This window comes from Sceloporus occidentalis, unplaced genomic scaffold, assembly GCF_023333645.1.
Source record: "Sceloporus occidentalis isolate IW3139 unplaced genomic scaffold, rSceOcc1.0.p SCAF_74, whole genome shotgun sequence".
In the NCBI taxonomy this organism is placed as follows: Eukaryota; Metazoa; Chordata; class Lepidosauria; order Squamata; family Phrynosomatidae; genus Sceloporus; species Sceloporus occidentalis.
In genome coordinates, this window is record NW_028317054.1 from 3,377,612 (window position 1) to 3,396,660 (window position 19,049).

Below are 19,049 nucleotides of genomic sequence, written 5' to 3' on the forward strand. Positions count from 1 at the left end.
TGTGCCCTGGACAAAATATATATAAGTGTATTGGGGATTATTTAAAAAGAGCAATTCTGGCAAAAAAAAGTATCACCATAGCAACCAATGAATGGACCATTCCATCATACTACTTTTGAAACTTTGCACAAGAATTATGCTTTATAAGTAATGCCATTTCCATGCGGGGCCAGATTTACATCACGAACGCCCATGTGCAGCACTCCAATTTATGAGGGCATTGGGGTAAGGTCAAGGGCAAAAACTGGAAGGCCAAGGAAAGCAAAATGGTCAAAATGACCAGGGTAAAAATGTTCTTCTTTCCAAAATTAATGTTTGCAAGTGGTTCATGTGACCATGTATGTCTGAATATATCTCAACCAGGACAGGACTAAAGGATAATAAGGCGGCTCTGGAACTTTAAGGCCAACAGCCGCATGATGACGTACAGCTGAAGGCAGTTTCTTATACATTTTTATATTCAAGTAGTGTGCGGTGAGGCATAGCCAGCCACTGGCAGCAACAACCACTTTGCCCATTGTGCCAGATGGTCATTCCTGGGCCAGATCTAAACATCTCGATTGAATAGATTAAGCATGATGGGACTTGTAGTTAACAAAAAACACTTGAAGCCTGTGGGTTGTTGAAGACAGGTGTGTTATAGATGCTTATAAGCATATGTATCTAGAAGTAATTTTGAACGTATAGACTTAGCTTTGTCTTGTGTTAGTTTAAGACACAAAAAAGATTTGAGTGACAAACCTGGTATGTTGGTTTTCCAAGATGTTCAGCGACCCGTGGTATACAAGATGCAATTTGATATACCTCTTTAAGTAAATTCACTATAATGTTGGAAAAATTGCCACTTATTTTTGGGTTCAAGGAAGGCATAAAAGTCATTTCGCTTCCATTAAGGACAAGCTCTACTTCAAACAAAGGGGCAGTTTTAAGTGATGACTCTGTGTTCTCAATCAAGTACTGAAGTGAACACTTCACAGCTTTGCACAGTCCTTCTAAAATCATGCGGTCTATGTACTCCGTGTATGCTTTCCATTTATTCGACAGAGGTTCTGCCTCAAACACCTGCTGATTGTGCTGCAAAAGTAATATGATTATTGAGTTCATGGGCTAACAAGATCACTCTACAACCTGTAGAATATACCATCCATATCAACCTCCGGGTCTGACGTTATAATAAAAATATTAATGTTCTTTATTATTAGATAAAAAATATGTTCAAAGGTGATCTAGTAGCGTGTTAAAGAAAATCAAAAGCAAAATGCACATAGCAGAACCAATTTAATCATCTTGATTTCATGGGAAATCTACTTAATGCAGGTTTAAGACACTAATCAGACTTTTTTTTTACACAAGGCATTTATTGAAGTGGAACATGCAATTTAGCTTGAAAAATGCCTCGCGTGATGGATACGCTTGTAGAACAAAAGGCACCTGGCTGACCGTTCAACTCTATGGACCACTAGACTACTGCAGAGTTTTCGCAGCACAAACAAACTGATCTTTTAAATGGAATTTTGTAAACGGCTGTAGTGTAAAACTGGCAAGTATTTGCTAATGATGGAGTTATGAAACTACTGTAGTCTTCTAGTATTTTACAGACTTCAATAATAATTGAAAGAAAATATATTTTGGAAAGAAATGAAATATTTTTTAGCTGAGAGAGATAGATAGATAGATAGATAGATAGAAAAATGAGTAATGCAATATAAAATAACACCTTTTTATTGGACTAACATTGCATTTTAAGGACAAACTTTCAACCTCCCTTTATCAAGTCAAAAGCAATAGATAAAAGAAGGTTGATACTTTTGAAAGCTTATCCTTAAAATGCGATGTTAGTTTTTTGGTCCATTCATTTTCAGACAATGAATTTTGCTTCCCCCCCTTTCGGTTCAGACAAAATTCAGAAGGGATTCCCAACAAAATTTGTTGTCATCCTCATTCACTCTCTAATGCTCTGTCACACTCTCATCCATGCTTTCTCATACACTCACACACTCTCTCATGCGCTCTCTCTTTCAATGTCTCCCCATATTCTCCGCTTCTCTTGTGCCTCTTCCTGTTCTTCTGTCTTCTTTCTTCTGTCTTTGTCCGCTTCTCCCTGTGTCTCCTTTCTTCATCCTGGCCTCCTGGCACACCGTCTCTCCCGTTACTCCAATTGAGGGAGAGGGTGAGCCTGGAGGCTCTGCCCTTTTGGGGAAGTTAACTGGGAGACCAGGTTCACAGAGAACCGGACAAAGAAAGAAGACACTAGCATAAGTGGATGAAGGCAGAACAAACAAGAAGGGTCAAGAGAAGAAGCAGAGCTGCTGCAAAAGAGACAGGGACCCCAAAGTGATCGGCAGAGAAAGTAGAGAGACATACAGAGAAGTGCAAATGTGAGAGAGCTTAAGGTTCACAGAGAACCGGACGAAGAAAGAAGACACTAGGATAAGTGGACGAAGGCAGAAGGCAGAACAAACAAGAAGGGTCAAGAAAAGAAGCAGAGCTGCTGCAAAAGACACAGGGACACCAAAGTGATCGACAGAAAAGGTAGAGAGACATACAGTGCGAATGTGAGAGAGCTTAAGTAGGAGTAAAAAAAATCAAACAAAACTTTGGAGCTCTTTGTTTCATTTTTGTTTAGTTTGCTTATTTTATGTTTGAGAAATATAGGAGGAAATTAAGCTTTAAAATACAGTAGATAGACAGATAGATTGATAGATAGATAGATAGATAGATAGATAGATAGATAGATAGATAGATAGATAGATAGATTGATAGGTAGATAGATAGATAGATAGATAGATAGATAGATAGATAGATAGATAGATAGATTGATAGGTAGATAGATAGATAGATAGATAGATAGATTGATAGGTAGATAGATAGATAGATTGATAGGTAGATAGATAGATAGATAGATAGATAGATAGATAGATTGATAGATAGATAGATAGATAGATAGATAGATAGATAGATAGATAGATAGATAGATAGATCTGTACGTTGGCTCTCCGCACCTTTTCAATTTTTTAGGTTTTATGTATAACCTCTTTGTACAGCACTGCAGAATCTGTTGGTTGTATACAAGCCAGTGCTAATAATAATAATAATAATAATAATAAGAATCGGAAATTGTTGCAATACCTTAAGAAGTTCTTGTATCTTTTGTCCAACATCCTTTGCCGTGATGTGGAGTTTATGTGTGCTCCCTTTCTCTCCGCGTACTAGAAGTAAAGGGATTTTTCCATTCTTTCTCATAACAAATGAATTTCCATTCAATCTGTTCATCAGACTTTGCATCATCTCCACATTTTGTTTCGCTTTTGAAACTCTGCTATGTGCGTTGTACACAAGCTCTTTAGCCTCTTCTATATAACTTTCCAGATCCTCTACCTGCCATGTCAGCAGAGCTAATGATGGTTCCAGCTTTTCATCAATAGCCTTGAGCTGGTCAAGTATTAGGTCTCTTTCCTCTTGTAAGATTGACTTTTGCAAACCGTTGAACCATTTCGTTATGAGATCCAGGTTTGTTGTATACTATTATAGAAAATGGTTGTCAGTAAATACTTAAAATACATTTTAAAAATGCAAGGTAGATTCAGTAAATTAAAGGGACAGCTCACTGTCACGACAGCTCCACTAAGGAAAAATTTACTTTTACACATGAGTACTTTTATTCTTCAAATATGCAAACAGTATATATATATCTGAACTGTATGTATATATATATATATATATATATATATATATATATGGTTGGAATGTTTTTATTATTATATGTTATGTTTTGGTAATACATGAATAGATTATTTGCCCTTTTTTGATCTGATTTGATCTGATAAAATATTCAACATGATATAATAATTTATATAATAATACATTTATTATTTCATTGCTACCAATTAAGATACTGTACCTTATTCAGAGTCTTTCTTTGAACGTATAATGCTTTTGCCACATCCGGAATGTTAGACATGTTCATAAACTCAAGATATTTCACCTCACGAAGAACAGCTGTCAACTAAGCATATAATATAAAAAGGATAGAAATGCATCTTTGAATTTAGTATTTATGCAAAGTATTCTATTAGTATTTTATTATTAATGTTTTGGCCGTCTATTAACAAAAAAGATCCATGTCTTTTCTTTATTTATCCATCAAATAAATCAGCTCCATAGTTTGGATGGGGCTCACCAAAAGTGAGGTACTTTGACGTAGTAGCAGACTGAGCAATATACGGAATCCCCAATATTTATTCAGTCGGGTGCTTTTAAATAGTATTTGCTGCGGGTACATTGATTTCTTGCTTTGTTGTAGTGTTTAGCACACAATAGTGTTATAATAGTGTTATAGGGAAATTGTTATATTCCAGATTTGGTAACGCTCTCACACATATTCATGATATTAATTTTATCTTTATAAATAATCCCCAATGTCCTGATTATACAAGCCGTAGCGTTAAATGCCCATGTGCAGGCTGCTAAAGTAATGCGTCCAGGAAGCAGACTTCCTTCTTAGGCTGACCGTAGGATCCCAATAGGCGCTGGCAGATCAAAGTATGTCTTTGGCATAGGCAGAGGGTATATTATAGCTGAAGGATATCATAATAACTTAAAAAATGCTTGCAGTGTTGGATTCACTTATTGTTTCATTTCAAATGTTATAGTTCCCTTAAAGGATATACTGATAATGTTTTACACTTTGAAAATTAAAATGACCTCTGGCACTTTAAGGCCAGTGGCCAAGAAGTGACGCATGACTGCCTGCCTGCTGGATGTACACAGTTGCGTGTTACACTCTCTGGATCTGCCGCACCGGTATGGCAGATGGCCGGTCCAGGCCTGCTACGTTTTTGTGTTTTTGCTGCTATTACCATTAAAGCACAATATAATGCACATCATTAATTCAGATGTTATATTTAACTTGGATATGTAGGTATTTCTCAAGACCCACCATCAAAAGCGCTCCCCACAGTCACACCAGTACTTATACTGGTAGGGTGGGCCATCATTCCCTAATGTATACATCCATATTGTACCATGATCATTATATATGACCACTGTACTTCTTATACAACTGTGCTTATTGTACCTGCCTTTTTTTACTGTGAACTGTAAAGCACTAAGTACATCTTTTATAAATAAAAATGTACAGTACACTGCGCCATTCAGTCAAATGCTTTAACTGTATAATTAGAGCAAGTATAATAGTCCTTTAAATGTGTTGTAGTAAAAAAAAATATGCGTGGATACAAAAGATACAAAACAAATGTGCAATGCCAGGATTTTAAAGAATTTTGTCGTATTGCTGCTTTATGTGGTGGTTATGTGGTGGTCTTCATTTTGCTCAATGGACCGCTAGCGTCATCGACTTTTTTTAATGATATATTCCTTTTCAATGCAACTTCTTCTAGAGAATAAACCAATAGGATCTCGACCGGGTCATTACAAAGGGTTTAGGTTTAGCAATGAATGCTTGAGACCACAGAAGAGAATTGTTTTAGTTCTTCAGATTAGGAAGAATCTGATATATTAGAAGACCCCCACTAAATACTGACTCTGGCCAATGGGTAGGGACTATGGATAAAAAAGAGCGGTACTAAGTATATGGCCGGCCAGTCAATACACAACATGAGTATACTGCCTACAAAAGGACAAGACCTGATGGAAGGAAGACACTGCTAAGCAACCTACAGTCATTAATGTGAATTTCCTACAGTATATAGAGCCTGGATTCTAAACAACAAATTCTAGGCTTGTCATATCCATACTTTTACTTCTAGGTGGCATCTGTGAAGGTCATTAATGGTAAGTTACCTTTGGATTAAAGTTTGTTTTAATAAGTCCATCATCATCACACTTGAGGATTGGTTGGTTTAAATAGGACTCGCACATCGCTAAGAGATCCTGTGTCCAGATTCTGTACGTTTCCTTATTATGTTCATCTAAAAGTTCCATGAATTTATCATATTTCTCAAAGATCAGGTTTGCTTCATCACTTTGTAGTGCTCTGCAAGAAATCCACAGTAAAGTTCACATTATTAGGGACTAAGATCCCACATCACTCAAATCCATTTTTGGTATTTACCGAACATTAAGAAATATCAGATATTGTATAAAATATAGCAGATATCCAGTACTTTGCAAATATTTTAGGCAAGTATGAAAAAATGCTGTACAATAACAATACTTTAAAAAAAGGACATGCTACAGCCAAATATATTTTGACTCATCAGTCTTTTTTTCTGCACCCCAGCCCCTATGTGTTTGTGAAAAGTTGAGTTGCTTCATCTTGTTTCCACCTCAGAGGTCTAGCTTTTTGGCCCCATGACCTGTTTTGACCAGACTTCCCCGGACAGTAGATGAGTATACCAGGGTCCCACTGTTGAATTGATGGCACTGTGGGATATCTTCCAATTGCGAAGGGAAGTAAACATGATGAGTCTTTCTTCTGCCGTTAATTTTCTTTGGCCCACCACTGTGTCTACGGTCCTTAACATTGCCCATTTCTTTTGTTCTTCTTCAAAAGAGCTTCAACAGAACATCTGCTTTGAAATCGCTGCCTAGGAGAGACGTTGCTGATGCAGTATAGCTACCTTGTGTCTTGTTGCTGTGCTCAGTCTTGCCGTGGTGAATGACTTTTGACATTAAACTGTCTTCAGCAACCTCACCTTGTTAGTGAGTCTGGCTGTTCCTCACCAAGTTTTATTCCTTCTACACAGATGTTTCTGTTTCAGTTAATGATTGTGTTTTGACCTACATATTAAGTTGATGATCACTAGCACCTGTTTGCTATAGTTACTTAATCATACACTTTATCATACAGTATCACTGACTTTGGGCAAACGTACCTAGAAGACGGTACACTTGGAGTAAAATAATAATAATAATGTGATTTGCTAATCTTTACTGACTCTAACAATGACATGTTCCAGACAAGTTCGTTCTACTTAGACGTATCTGCTGATATACACACAAATATATATAAATCTTACCTGTTATTAATCTGTTTGAATGATGATCTGTGTTTTGATAATCTTTCCCTTAACTCCTGAGACCATTTTAAGTTTCCAGCGGTTACTGGCATATTTTTGTGAAGTATACTGTGTCCATCATTCCACTGAAAATATGCAAAAAGATTATGTTTGTTTACAAGAGAAAAATAGGGGTGATAAGAATATATTTTTCAAATTATTTTGGGTTGCTGTCCATCTTTTTAGTACTGAAACCTGAAACCAATGCTAAGCAGTAACTGATAAAGAAGAACTGAAACATTTCCAATAATAGCCTGACTAAATCCAGCACTAAAATCCAGAATGGAATTATTTTTATTATTATCTTTTATTTATATAGCGCCAACAGTTTACGCAGCGCTTAATATAATACATAAATACAAGGGGTATGACAAGACAAGAATTGACCGACTAAGACAAATCGATACATTCGGTGGAGAGAATGAAGAAGAAGAGCCTTCTGAGGTCCTGAAGCCTTATGAAATGTTAAATCTCTTTCCCCCCCTATATTGACCCAATAAAAGCAACTTCAACTAAAAGACTCTTTTTTATCTTAGGCAAATAATGTCTATATCCATTTTTCTTTTGAAGAAACATATAAAGCCAGCAAAGTAACAATGGACTATAGTGCCAAATAATTAACTTCAACTGAATAAGTAGCTGTATCCCACTCCATACTGGCCTTCCATGGAAGTCTTCCAACCTGTGCCTTCCCAATCCTATACTGAGAGACTTTTATTCCTAGGCAAATGTTCACGTTTGAGTTTAACTAGCTTTTGTTTTCATGATAAGTTGATTTTAAAAAATAAGTTAAAATAATCTTTGTATACTTTTTCCTTTTGGTTATGAAATATCTCCTTGCAACAGTTAATTTCCATTTCAAACATTGAAAGAAGCTTAACATAATTTGGGCAAAACAGAGAATGAATCACAGGTCGCTTTAGAAGTCCACCGAAGATTTGCAGGATCTGGAATATACAATGGAAATAGATGATTTAACAAAGGTTTCATATGAAATCCACGAGCGATATGTGCAAATACATTTAAATGAGAGTGATGTATATTTTTCTCCCTCTTAATTAATAGAACTTAATTGGAAGTGATTACTGCAATTTAAAAGAAAATGTAATGTCTGCATCATGAAGAGCTTGAGACCTGGATCCGCCTGCTGTGCCGAACCAATCCCTTATACAAATGATCACAGAGCATTAGACTTGCTTTGTGTCTTAGTAAGACTGCAGATGCACAGTCATTGTTTCTCTATAGGACATTCTGTAGGGGACAGCAGTATAAGAAGACCTCCAGCTCTCCATGTTTTGGGAGGTAGCAGCATACAATGGGTTTTATTGCCGAAGCATGACAGCAAGAACATTAACAAGGTCACTAAGTGAATAACTTCCAAGACAACTGTAAATATTATCAAAATACATTCATTCTCAAGTGGATCTGGAAGTACTAGAAGAGAGCCCAAAGATGGTTGGTCCACAAAGGCTGGTAAGTTGTTCATCTTTATAAATGTTTCCTTCTATTGATATTTTTCACATCTACAGATTATCGAGATGCAGATAACGGGTATTGAGTCTATAGACACGGTGAATCAACCAATTGGGCCAGCTGGTATGGAGGGTTTTAGCATTCATCCTCTGTTACACTCAGACCTGCTGATAATTATTTCTGCAACTGGAAGACATATTTATTACTCATTCATTATGAGTCATAATCTTGTATATTGTCTTTAATATATACAAACTATTGTGACATTAAAGGACGTAGACAAGATGTTCTAACATCCTACAAAGTTGGACCTCAGAGGATGAATGAGGAACTGAGAGATATGGGTACCAAATAGGGCCTTGTCCCTCCCTGGGAGGTACGGTATGTGCTGTACATCTGCCTGTAATAGGAACTCCTACCCAAATCCATGAATGGTAATCTCTAATGTGTACATTTTTGATCTTTGAATAATCAGGTCACTTTGATCAAGCCTCAACATGAAGCTCTGATTTTATTACGGCATCAAGGAATGCTGTTGCATATTACAGCTCTAGACAGTAAGGACAGCGGTTCGCAAGCTCCCTGCCTAATTACTGTTTCTTACCGAGCTCTAACTAGGACCTTTCTGACAATATCTGCTACAGAACCACAGAATTACAAGCTGATGCCCTCAGGCACTTTAGAATGTGTTTTAGAATGCGCTGTAATAGCACTTCAAATATTTATTTCCATGTGCTCAAATTCGGGAAGCTCTGTCAGACACATTATCTGCTAAATAGTAGTATCTTTCAGAAAAAAAAAATGTAGTCGGTAGCTTTCAATGAAACATGAAACTAAACACTTCACCAAGATACGTTGCAGCTTTCATCAAAGCTGAATGCAAGAGGCTTGACTCTTGTAGTAGATAAGATTTCAAGCACTTTGAGAGAGCCTCTTTATCCAGAGAAAAATGAATGCACATTATGGTTGTTATTAAACTATTGTGCCGGCATAATATGCTGATAAAATGCAGTCAATGAGCAGCCAGCTATTTTTAAGTCTTTTGTGAATTTCATGTTCTTTTCTAAGAAGAAGATGTTGCAGATTGTCGGAAGCTTTAATGTGGTTATAATGTTGTCATGGTGGCCCACTTTTATAAGCTCAATAAATGTAATAGTACCAATTGGTGTGTGTTCATCAAATGAACGTGTTTATGCTACTTGAGTATATTTAAGACAATTAAACAATAAAATAGAATGTCTAAAATATCTCCAAACTGATTAACTGTAATGTTAAGAATATTAAAGGAAAAAGCCCCCCCTTTAAAGCGATGCCCTTTTAAATATTGTAACCAACCTTTTATTTTTATATACAACAAACTTATGTACAGCATCTTTTTTTACTTTTCACTTAAGTTTCAAAAAGTGATCCAATGATCATCATCATCATCATCATGAGAAAATTCCACCCAATGTTATGTGGAAATACATAGTTTTTCTTCTAATCCAGTTGATCTTCATATTTCTCAAAAGCGAGTAAGAGGGTGGACACTTCCGCCTCTGTATATATTATTTTATAAAAAATATTATACGTGAAATCTTGCATAAACGCGTAGATGAACTGATATGTAATAAATGAGAAAGCTTTTACTCACATATGAAAATAGTGCAGCTTATTCTACCAAATATATGCACTAAAACATCATTACACACATTATGTGCAAAAGATCTCTTAACTAGGACGGTTCTCTAAAATGTAGGGTTGTTTGGGTGCAACTTGGCTGCCCTTGAGCTGACCCTGGCAGATGCAACTAGAATAATTCACTTTTCACTGACTCACATTCCTATAGATCTCATAACTAGAGCTCTTGGTCCATGGGGCACCGTCGGAGGTCCTGCCCCTACTGATATCACATCCACTTCTGGAAGCTGAAGAGGGCCCAGGGGCATTGCCACCAGGAGTATCCCTCATTTGAGGGGACTAGAGCATTTTGCTAAGCAATCACACTGAGTTCCAATATATAGGAAAAACTAATTAAGGCGTCTGTCTTTACTCCGTAATCATACAAACCTCTAAAACATAAATGTCAATTTCCTGATCTAAATTTTTGAAAAAAATACAAAACATTTGATGCTACTAGAACACAGGTGTGTTATAAGTTAACCAAAAAATCCAAAGTTTATGGAGTTAATTTTGTCCTACAAGAATTAAGTAAATGTATATTGTTACTTATATTATTACAAGTGTTTTACATTGTAACAGCGAGGGAATGAATGTTCCCCTCAATTGTGAATCTAATAATGTCCGGACATTATTACGTTTCATTGCTATTTGTACATTTGATAGGGAGCTAACAGAAACTTCCAACATATTGAAATGCACAGCAGTTCATTTTACCGAACACCCAGGTGGGTTTTTATATGGTTTTAATAACTCATAATATCAGGAATGAACTTGGAGAAAATTTAGTGAATTGTCCTGGCCAAGTTTCTGCCTAGCTGTATAGTGTTTTTCTTCCCGTAGTAATTCTGTCATTGAAGAGGGCGGGTAAAAAAAAAAAAAAGACAAAAGAAATTGTCACTTTTGTACAAAAAAATAAATGTAATAGCAACACGACTTTATAAACCAGGCAACGTAACCATAGGGCTATAGTACATAACAATTACCTGATGGTCATGGTTGCTTTAAATGTTCATAATTCCCAAAAGTGAATGGCGGTAGAATTAGTGGGTGCGCCACATAATTCTCTTGTGATTGCTGCATTCGAAAGACAATCATTTTTCCCATTTGGTTTGTGATGCCCCTCTCCAGGTAAAAGGTTAGTTACCTTGTGCATATGAGCCACGGAACACAGATCTCCATTATAAACACCTAGAACGATGGTCATACCGCCTGGACAGCTGCTGTCCCGTCTGCAATTTAATGATGACTTTAAAATATATCTAGTTCCCTTGCGGTGGCATTCATATACAGATGCTGCTGGAACATTTCTTCACTCAGTAGGAAGTTGTCCCTGGCAGCAATTTCTCCTGCTGTCAACCTTTTCATCTTCCCCATTTCCTAGTGAGTAACTTTTATTATGTTGACATTGTATCTTACTATGTCCTCTGCATCTTCTCTGGAGTTTTTATAAAACTCTTTGCTATGTTTAGTGTATGAAAAGCAGGAAAAAAAAGAAGTAGAAATAAAGATCAAACCTGTTGTTTACTTCTAAGGGAACGCGGACTAGAATATCCATTTTTCTGGGTCACTGAATATTGTGTTGTTATTATAGCGGCAGCAATGTCACTAAATCACTCGAAATCACTTCATGTTCTGAGTATCGTAATCACACCTGTCATTACCTTAAAAGCGGATTCAAGGCCGTTAGACTCCTCGAACGCCAAGTTCAAAATCCTGGCGATGTGATGGTCAAAGTCATTTATTTTATGGCTGTATTTCGTAAATTCTGACAGAAATCCCTGCAAAACAAATGCATAGCAGGGAAATAAACATATATTAAAGTCTTTATTCAAAAAATACAGGGTTTTCATCCTTTGAGTGTTGTCACTGCGGTCTATTATTGTAGGTTTGTAAGAATTGTTCATCCGCATGTATTTATAAATGTCATTAGACAAACTTCCATTGGCGGGAACAGTATGGCCGCCATCTGTGGTGAAAACCTAGCTGGGATTGCCTAGGACCTCCAGCACAAACTCTGTCTCAGATGCTTCTGCATTTCCTTTCTTACCAAAAGACTCATGGCTGCCAACCCACTAGCCCAGCATCATCTGCCTAGTTTGCCGCTATGGTGGGGCTGTCCATAACGGAGACGATCACATTCAAAAACTGTAATACAACAGACCCTGGGGGCTTTCTAGGCAAGATAAGCAACCCACGACCTGTCAGTCAGAACCTGGCCTCATTCCTTTGCTCCCTACATGCCCAGTTGAAGGTCTTCTGAAAACTAGAACAACCTTCTTTAATAATACATAAAAAAGCTGGATGTCCTGTTAGCACGAAAATGAATACAAATTCAGGTATATGGTTTATCCGAGCAGAAATCCAAACATTGTTTTACCTTTTTTTTTTTTTATTTAAAGCATATTTGTGGTGAATTTTTTGCGTGTCTAATACATTTTATAGACATGTCTTTTATACTATGGATATATTACCATGTCTGTGTAGTCAAGAGGATCATATTTGCTTTCCTGTAAAAGGCGCCAAATTTCATTTGATTCTTCACTCATAATGTGGATTTCCTCACTAAGAATCTTTCCTCTAAATCCACCAATTTCAATTTTTTCAAGTTTTAAGAAATTTATGGCCGCTGTAAATAAGTCCTGAAAGAAAAGAAAGTCATTTTTTATTTTCCACTTTGTAAATATTATATAAACAAAATTATATATATATATATATATAGTGCACAATATGTAATGATTAAAAAAGAATACAATGCTTGACAGCAAATATTTTTCAATAAACACTATATATTTTTTAATACATTACATATATAAAGGTGTCCATGTGGGAGGGTCCCCCAACTTCACCAAGCAACATGTGCCACAGTGCCATCCTGGCCCCTAAATAGCTTGTGAATGCCACCTTTGCCCCAAGCAGCTGATCAGTACCATCCTACCCCCAAAACAGCCTGCCTGTGCCATACTGCTTTCTCACAAACAGCAGAATGCCCATGTCATCTAGCCATCTTGAAAAAGCTGTGTGATAAACTTAAATTGTGTATTCCTTTATTTAAGAGATGTACTAGACATGTTAATAGTCAGAAGGAAAATCGATTCTAATATGCACAGCACATTACTAAAATAATATTAGATATATTATTATTAGCGTAACAACTAACTGACAGTGTTCCAGATGCTATGGAATGAAAAGATCCCATGAAGCACAGCCAGAGTATAAGGTATTTGCTAGATGACCATAATGGGAGTTGTAGCTTCAAAAGTAAGAGTGGAGAATTTACTTGCTAGCAACATGGCTTGTGCATGCAACATAATGCTGTCAAAGAAGGAGAAATGTTAGAATTCACAGTTTAAAACTAGAGGGTCAGATATTTAGATGTAATGTAAGAGAGTTTTTACTTTACTGAGAGGGTGGTAGATCAATGGAACAGCCTCCCATCAGAAATGGTTGAGGCTAATATAGTTAGGGAATTACATGCATGGGATAGGCATATGTTTATCCTGCAGGCAAGATGGGACAAATAGTTCTGCCATCAAATTCTATGTTTCCGGTGCTTGCCGGTATCAGATCCACTAAGAGTTTGCCCTTTTCATACAAAATCATCCATAGGTTCATTCTACATGTGCGTGTGTTTTTTACTTGATTTCCTTTTACACAAACAGCTAATGGAAGAATATTTTTTTATCCATGAAATCAATTCTGTTGACCTAGGTTTCCATAAATTAGCTGCCATTTGGACACAATAGTAGCCAGTGAATGGCTCACAACTTACGCAGCTATAAAATCAGCCACACTTATAGTAATAATTACTAAAGTGTCCTGGCGCTCCATCATCTCCAGCTGATGCTCCAGGCTTTATAGATGTGCAAAAGCATCATTAGCACAGTTAGAAATGCCTCCATTTTCATAAATGAATATTCAACGGGTGTGAAAGCTTCTGTATGAATATGCAACAGATGCGCAGTGTCAGCCTGGGGTTTGGAGATAGCTTTCTGATAACCAAATTAATAACGACTATCAGCTCAAGCATGGCATGCATCACGCAGTTTGGTAAAAACTATACATAACCACTAATCAGATGGGTTGGTAAAACGTCAATAAAAAATATTTTTTGACATTAAAACAAGAAATATGATCAGTATGTTATATATATAGGTATAAGAAAATGAATCCAAATCTATAGGTATATACCGGTATATATATGTACTTAGCCAGTGTGATCATCTTACCTCTATGTACAGTAGTCTTTCCAGAATACGATCAAATCGAAAAAATACCAGGTTCGATGGGAAGTCCCACACTTTTATGCTTTCGTTAGAAGCAGCCTGACAGGAGACTTTGTCTTTGTACATTGTGAATGTATTCTTAAAAGAATGAAACATCTTAACTGTTTGCTGTACCCTTTCCAATCCTTCTTCTAGCTCCATTTTGAAAATCTCTTCAGGAATTAGGAAATTTATAGCCTGTTAAAAAAAATGTCATTTCAAATGTAATCCCTCGTTTGTCATATGTGTTTGAATATACTATATTTTTCTGTTTTACGATTTGCTGTTTGTTTATTTTTTTTTTACTTACCCGATCAATAAGTAGATTGCAGAATTCCTGGAGAAGAACAATTATTCGACCAGGATAGCAATAATATCTGGAATGAGTCCATATGAGACGGAAAGTATGGAACAGAGGCCTGAAAAAACCTTCAATGTCTGCAAAGTTTGATTCCTCCAAATGGGCAATGTAAAATCTCAAAGGCCTAAGATGCAATTCAATATCCAGAGCTTCGGAAAATGCTTTGTGAACCAAAAGACAGACATTTATTTTTTTGAGGATTAAAAACAGAATTCTATGAAAAGCACCCATTGCTATCCAACAATACGCTGATGAAGCCCTGAGTCACCCATTTCTTCCCTTTTGAAATACTCTACCCTTGTGTGCTTTGTTTATCCCCTTTTAAAATTAAAAGTTTCTATCATATCCACTCTCCTCCTGGCAATGCTTGCTTCGATGTAAAAGTACTTCCTGATTTTGTAAATCATTCTATGGCTGTATGCTAGGACATATTGATACAATACATGGAAATCCTTTAAAGATGCTTTTCAGACCTCGCATATAAATAGCAAGATTCGTTGGGTGCTACAAGGAACTTACAGAGGATTACAGTCAGTCTCGGCACTTTAAGGCCAGAAGCCGATAAATAACAAGAGTGAAGCCACCTGCTGGGTACACATGGCCACTCTCCAGGCACATGTGGACACACACACACACACACACACACACTAAAGGTCAGGATCTGCAGCACAAGAGGCAATAAAGGTCCCGAAAAGGTGTCATTAGGCACTGGCCTACTGGGCATTGCCAGATGTGTCCGATAGTCACTTCAGGCCTGGGTGCTATGTGCACCAGATGTCCAGCTGGTATCATCAAGGCATGGATCGGATAAAAAGTTTAAAAGCGTTTTTCTTTTGTAACATAAGTGTATAGATGGATGCGGTACGTACAGTGAAATGTGAGACAGGTAGACGGAAGGACAGAAAGATAGATATACTGGTAGAGAGATACCTTCTTCTGCTCTGGAGATCAGATCCATAAAGCTACTATAATAGCTGCTTCTTTTTGATTGCAATATACCAACCACTTTCTGAATTTCTGGATTCTGTAACTGAGTGAAAAAATAACACAAGCTAATTGGACCAATACAAAGGATTTCAAGACATTATACTACACTGACAACGAAAAGTTACTTTTGATTCACAGAATGCAATAGTGGGTGATAAATTATTTAAGCGCATCGTTGAAAAAGGTGTCATTACCTGACTGTGAACACCAAGTAAATCTTCTTTTTGCATCAACCAAAATTCTAATTCAGTGGCAGGACCTGGGTGCTCTCCCTGTAAAATCTTGTATGCTGAGTCTCGCTTCAGGACATCAGTGATCTGATGCGTCCATTGGATCACCAACGTTTCCATAGAATGGAGAGTAATTCTTTCATGAGGACTCATACTAAATAATGAAAACAAGGCATCAGGTTTCTGCATAATGTATCTTGAGGTAATGAATTGGAATTGCAGAATTAAGTATAACAAAACCAAATACATACAAATCCATTTCTTCTTCCGAACGCTCAAGAAAGGTGGGCAGTGGTAAGAAAGTTCTCCCTGATGCAAGTCCTTGTAAATCCAGAATTTTACATTTCAACTTTTCGATGTGGCTTTTTACATCTTGCAAGACCACTCTTGGCCAGCCAGTATAATTTTTGGGATTTGAAAGAACTGTAAGCAATATCTGGAAATATGAACATTTAGTATGACCATACATGTAGAACTTCTCCTGGTTTCATGAGACACATCCTGGGTTGACCAGGTCAAGTATGGCCAGGGGTAGGGAAAGTGTATGTACAACGACACCAGTGTCCCTGGCATGGTTTGTGAAGATCCATAAAACATCATTAAATTGTCCACCACAGACCCCAGTAGATGCCCACTGTGAGCAATATTGGTGCCTACCCCTGAGTGTGGCATTTCTAACCTTCCCCCCTTCCCATCAGGATAGATCTAGCAAGAATGAATCTGTTTTAGAAAAGCAGCTTCTAGGATAGATATTTGATGACCAAACACTACCTGGGACATCTGAACAAAAAAAAAAACACTTAAAAAAGGTTAGTTGCCTAAATTCATACAACAAATATGGCCAACTAACATTCAAATTTGTTGATCCCACTTTTTCGTTCAAGTTTCAAGTCTATATAGCAAACTAGAAATGATTCAAGTTTCAACTAAGTGTATGAGATAATGTGTATAGTATATTTAATGTGAATAAAATATAAACAACATATTAAAAAACAAATACAGGAAAAGCGTAAGGGTCTTGATACTCTGAACTTACATCACTGATAAGAATCGGCACTTGCTCCAGAACTATGTAGGACACCTCGCCCATAATAACGTCTTGTTTAAAATTGGTTGTCGAAATTTTCTTAGGCGTTTTCTTCAAAAAGCAGAGAAGTTTTGTCTTCCAAGAAATAGACAACTGTGCAATGTGGAAAAATTAGAATTGCTTTGTATCACCCCTAATTAGACTGTGTCTTGTTGCAGGGGTCATCTTAAAAGTTTTTACTGTACCTGAACCACCTATTATTATCACATTTGCCCCATTATTGATCACACGGCTGAGCTCAGTAGAACATGCTAGGTACAGATATATTGCATAACCTTCAGATTCTCAACTAGTACCAAAACCAAAAAAATACTAATGCCCTTCTCCATGCATTAAAAATGAGCTTATCCTTTATAGAGTGTTTTGCTGCAGTGAGAAAGGATTCTTAGACTGTGTGAGGCATGATATTAAATAAATAGAACGTCATCTTTCTGACTTATAATTAAAATGAAGCTGATATGAGAGAGTATGCAGTGTAGGCTACTGTTTCTTTATTACCTGCTCGGGCCCATTACAGAATAAGTAGATAATCAAACTATAGAATCATTTGCTACAAATAAGAAGTTCCCAAAGCTATATGTTAAAAATAAATATTTTAAGCACACTTGTGTAATGCCAACCAAACAAGTTATTTAGAGATTTTTTTACAGTTTTGTTTAAGAACAGCAGCCCTAAAATTGTTAGTGTTTGAAGTATTGGATAACAATCATCAAGGTGAATTCTGTAATTTGCAGAAAACAGAAGCACAATAAGTATGTCAATGATGGATCTATACTTACACGACTCTCTAAAGAATAATACAAAAGAAAACAGAATATAATCCTTAATGAACCCAGTACCTGAATGTCTATGTGGCAAGGTCAATGGAGCACTGGTTTGGCCAGTGAGACCACAACCTGGTCACCATCCACCAGAGTGACGTGTAGACAATTACTTTGTAGTATTTACGTTGGTTATTTCTGGTTACTACAATTTTCCCAACAACCTACATCTACAAGTGGTCTTTCCAACCCAATTCCATTCTCCATTTATACCTACTGTCCATGAGTACATTCTCTCATTAATAGCTATTAAAGTAACCACTACATCGATTTCAGATACCACAGGTGAATGAGATTAGTAGAGTCTGGGGCAAATCCTTTAGTTTTGGGAGGGGGTTGCCCTGGGGGTAGATGCCATCAAAGATCTAACCTGGTCATCTCCAGCGCGCAGGGTGTCTCCAGGACCAGTAAATAGGAATAACCTCTGGCACTCTGGAGTCTCCAGGAAGGCCACCAACAGCTTCTGATTCTCCTCTGCGGACACAAAGCGGTTCCACTTGTCGGGTTTGAGTTTGAGAGCCCTGAAAGCCTGTTCCTTCATGTGATCTACGCGTCCATCCGCAGCCAGGCTCTTCCGTGGGACCTCTTTGTGGACAATAGCGCCGGACTCCATGTGAGCGCTACTTGGGTCTGAAACGTAGGTGTTTGAGCTACGACCCCTCTACAAGTTAATCTTGATCAATCTATACAGGTTACAGAAACGCTACTGAGCAGCAATGATCACAAAATTAACTCATCCTGCCTGTATGGATGCTTCCACTCTGCTGCTGTAACCTGACCTCCCAGGGACACCTGAGATGAGTCCTACCACCTCCAGGAGCAGGGCAGAGGTAAGTATCACTCATCTAGTTTGCTTAGCGATGAAACAAAATATGCGGTTTATTTACGATGCCCCATAAGCCTTGTCGGGCGCCTGTTTCTCGACATGTTTATCAGGAAACCCGCTGACACAAGATCGGGGCTTCGGAAAGAGCGAAAACACCGACACTCTGTAGCTGAGGTTTAGCACGCGGCTTATATCGCGATTGTCATTTTAAAGTGTTGCAGATGTGATGCCCCTGAGGGTTGGGGGAGAGGATCGTGTTCTTTCTATTCTCTGATTATTTTAACAGTGATTATTGCCGGGCTTCTAATATCATTTCCCAAA

General features: G+C 37.3%; 1 protein-coding gene across 1 annotated transcript in view; it reads right to left on the reverse strand.

Annotated features, from left to right (window-relative positions):
- LOC149285965 (dynein axonemal heavy chain 11-like) overlaps positions 1-17,084 on the reverse strand; it is a 141,486-nt gene extending 124,402 nt beyond the window's left edge. The window contains exons 1-14 of the mRNA XM_089494671.1: positions 17,031-17,084; positions 16,246-16,430; positions 15,959-16,148; positions 15,708-15,807; positions 14,727-14,938; positions 14,381-14,614; positions 12,626-12,793; positions 11,816-11,932; positions 7,829-7,966; positions 6,981-7,105; positions 5,803-5,995; positions 3,902-4,006; positions 3,130-3,522; positions 742-1,074 (exon numbers count right to left, since the gene is read on the reverse strand). Of these exons, the coding sequence (XP_089350797.1) occupies positions 742-1,074; positions 3,130-3,522; positions 3,902-4,006; positions 5,803-5,995; positions 6,981-7,105; positions 7,829-7,966; positions 11,816-11,932; positions 12,626-12,793; positions 14,381-14,614; positions 14,727-14,938; positions 15,708-15,807; positions 15,959-16,148; positions 16,246-16,430; positions 17,031-17,084 (2,547 nt within the window). The remainder of the gene's footprint in view (positions 1-741; positions 1,075-3,129; positions 3,523-3,901; positions 4,007-5,802; positions 5,996-6,980; positions 7,106-7,828; positions 7,967-11,815; positions 11,933-12,625; positions 12,794-14,380; positions 14,615-14,726; positions 14,939-15,707; positions 15,808-15,958; positions 16,149-16,245; positions 16,431-17,030) is intronic.
- Between the last annotated feature and the right edge of the window lie 1,965 nt (positions 17,085-19,049).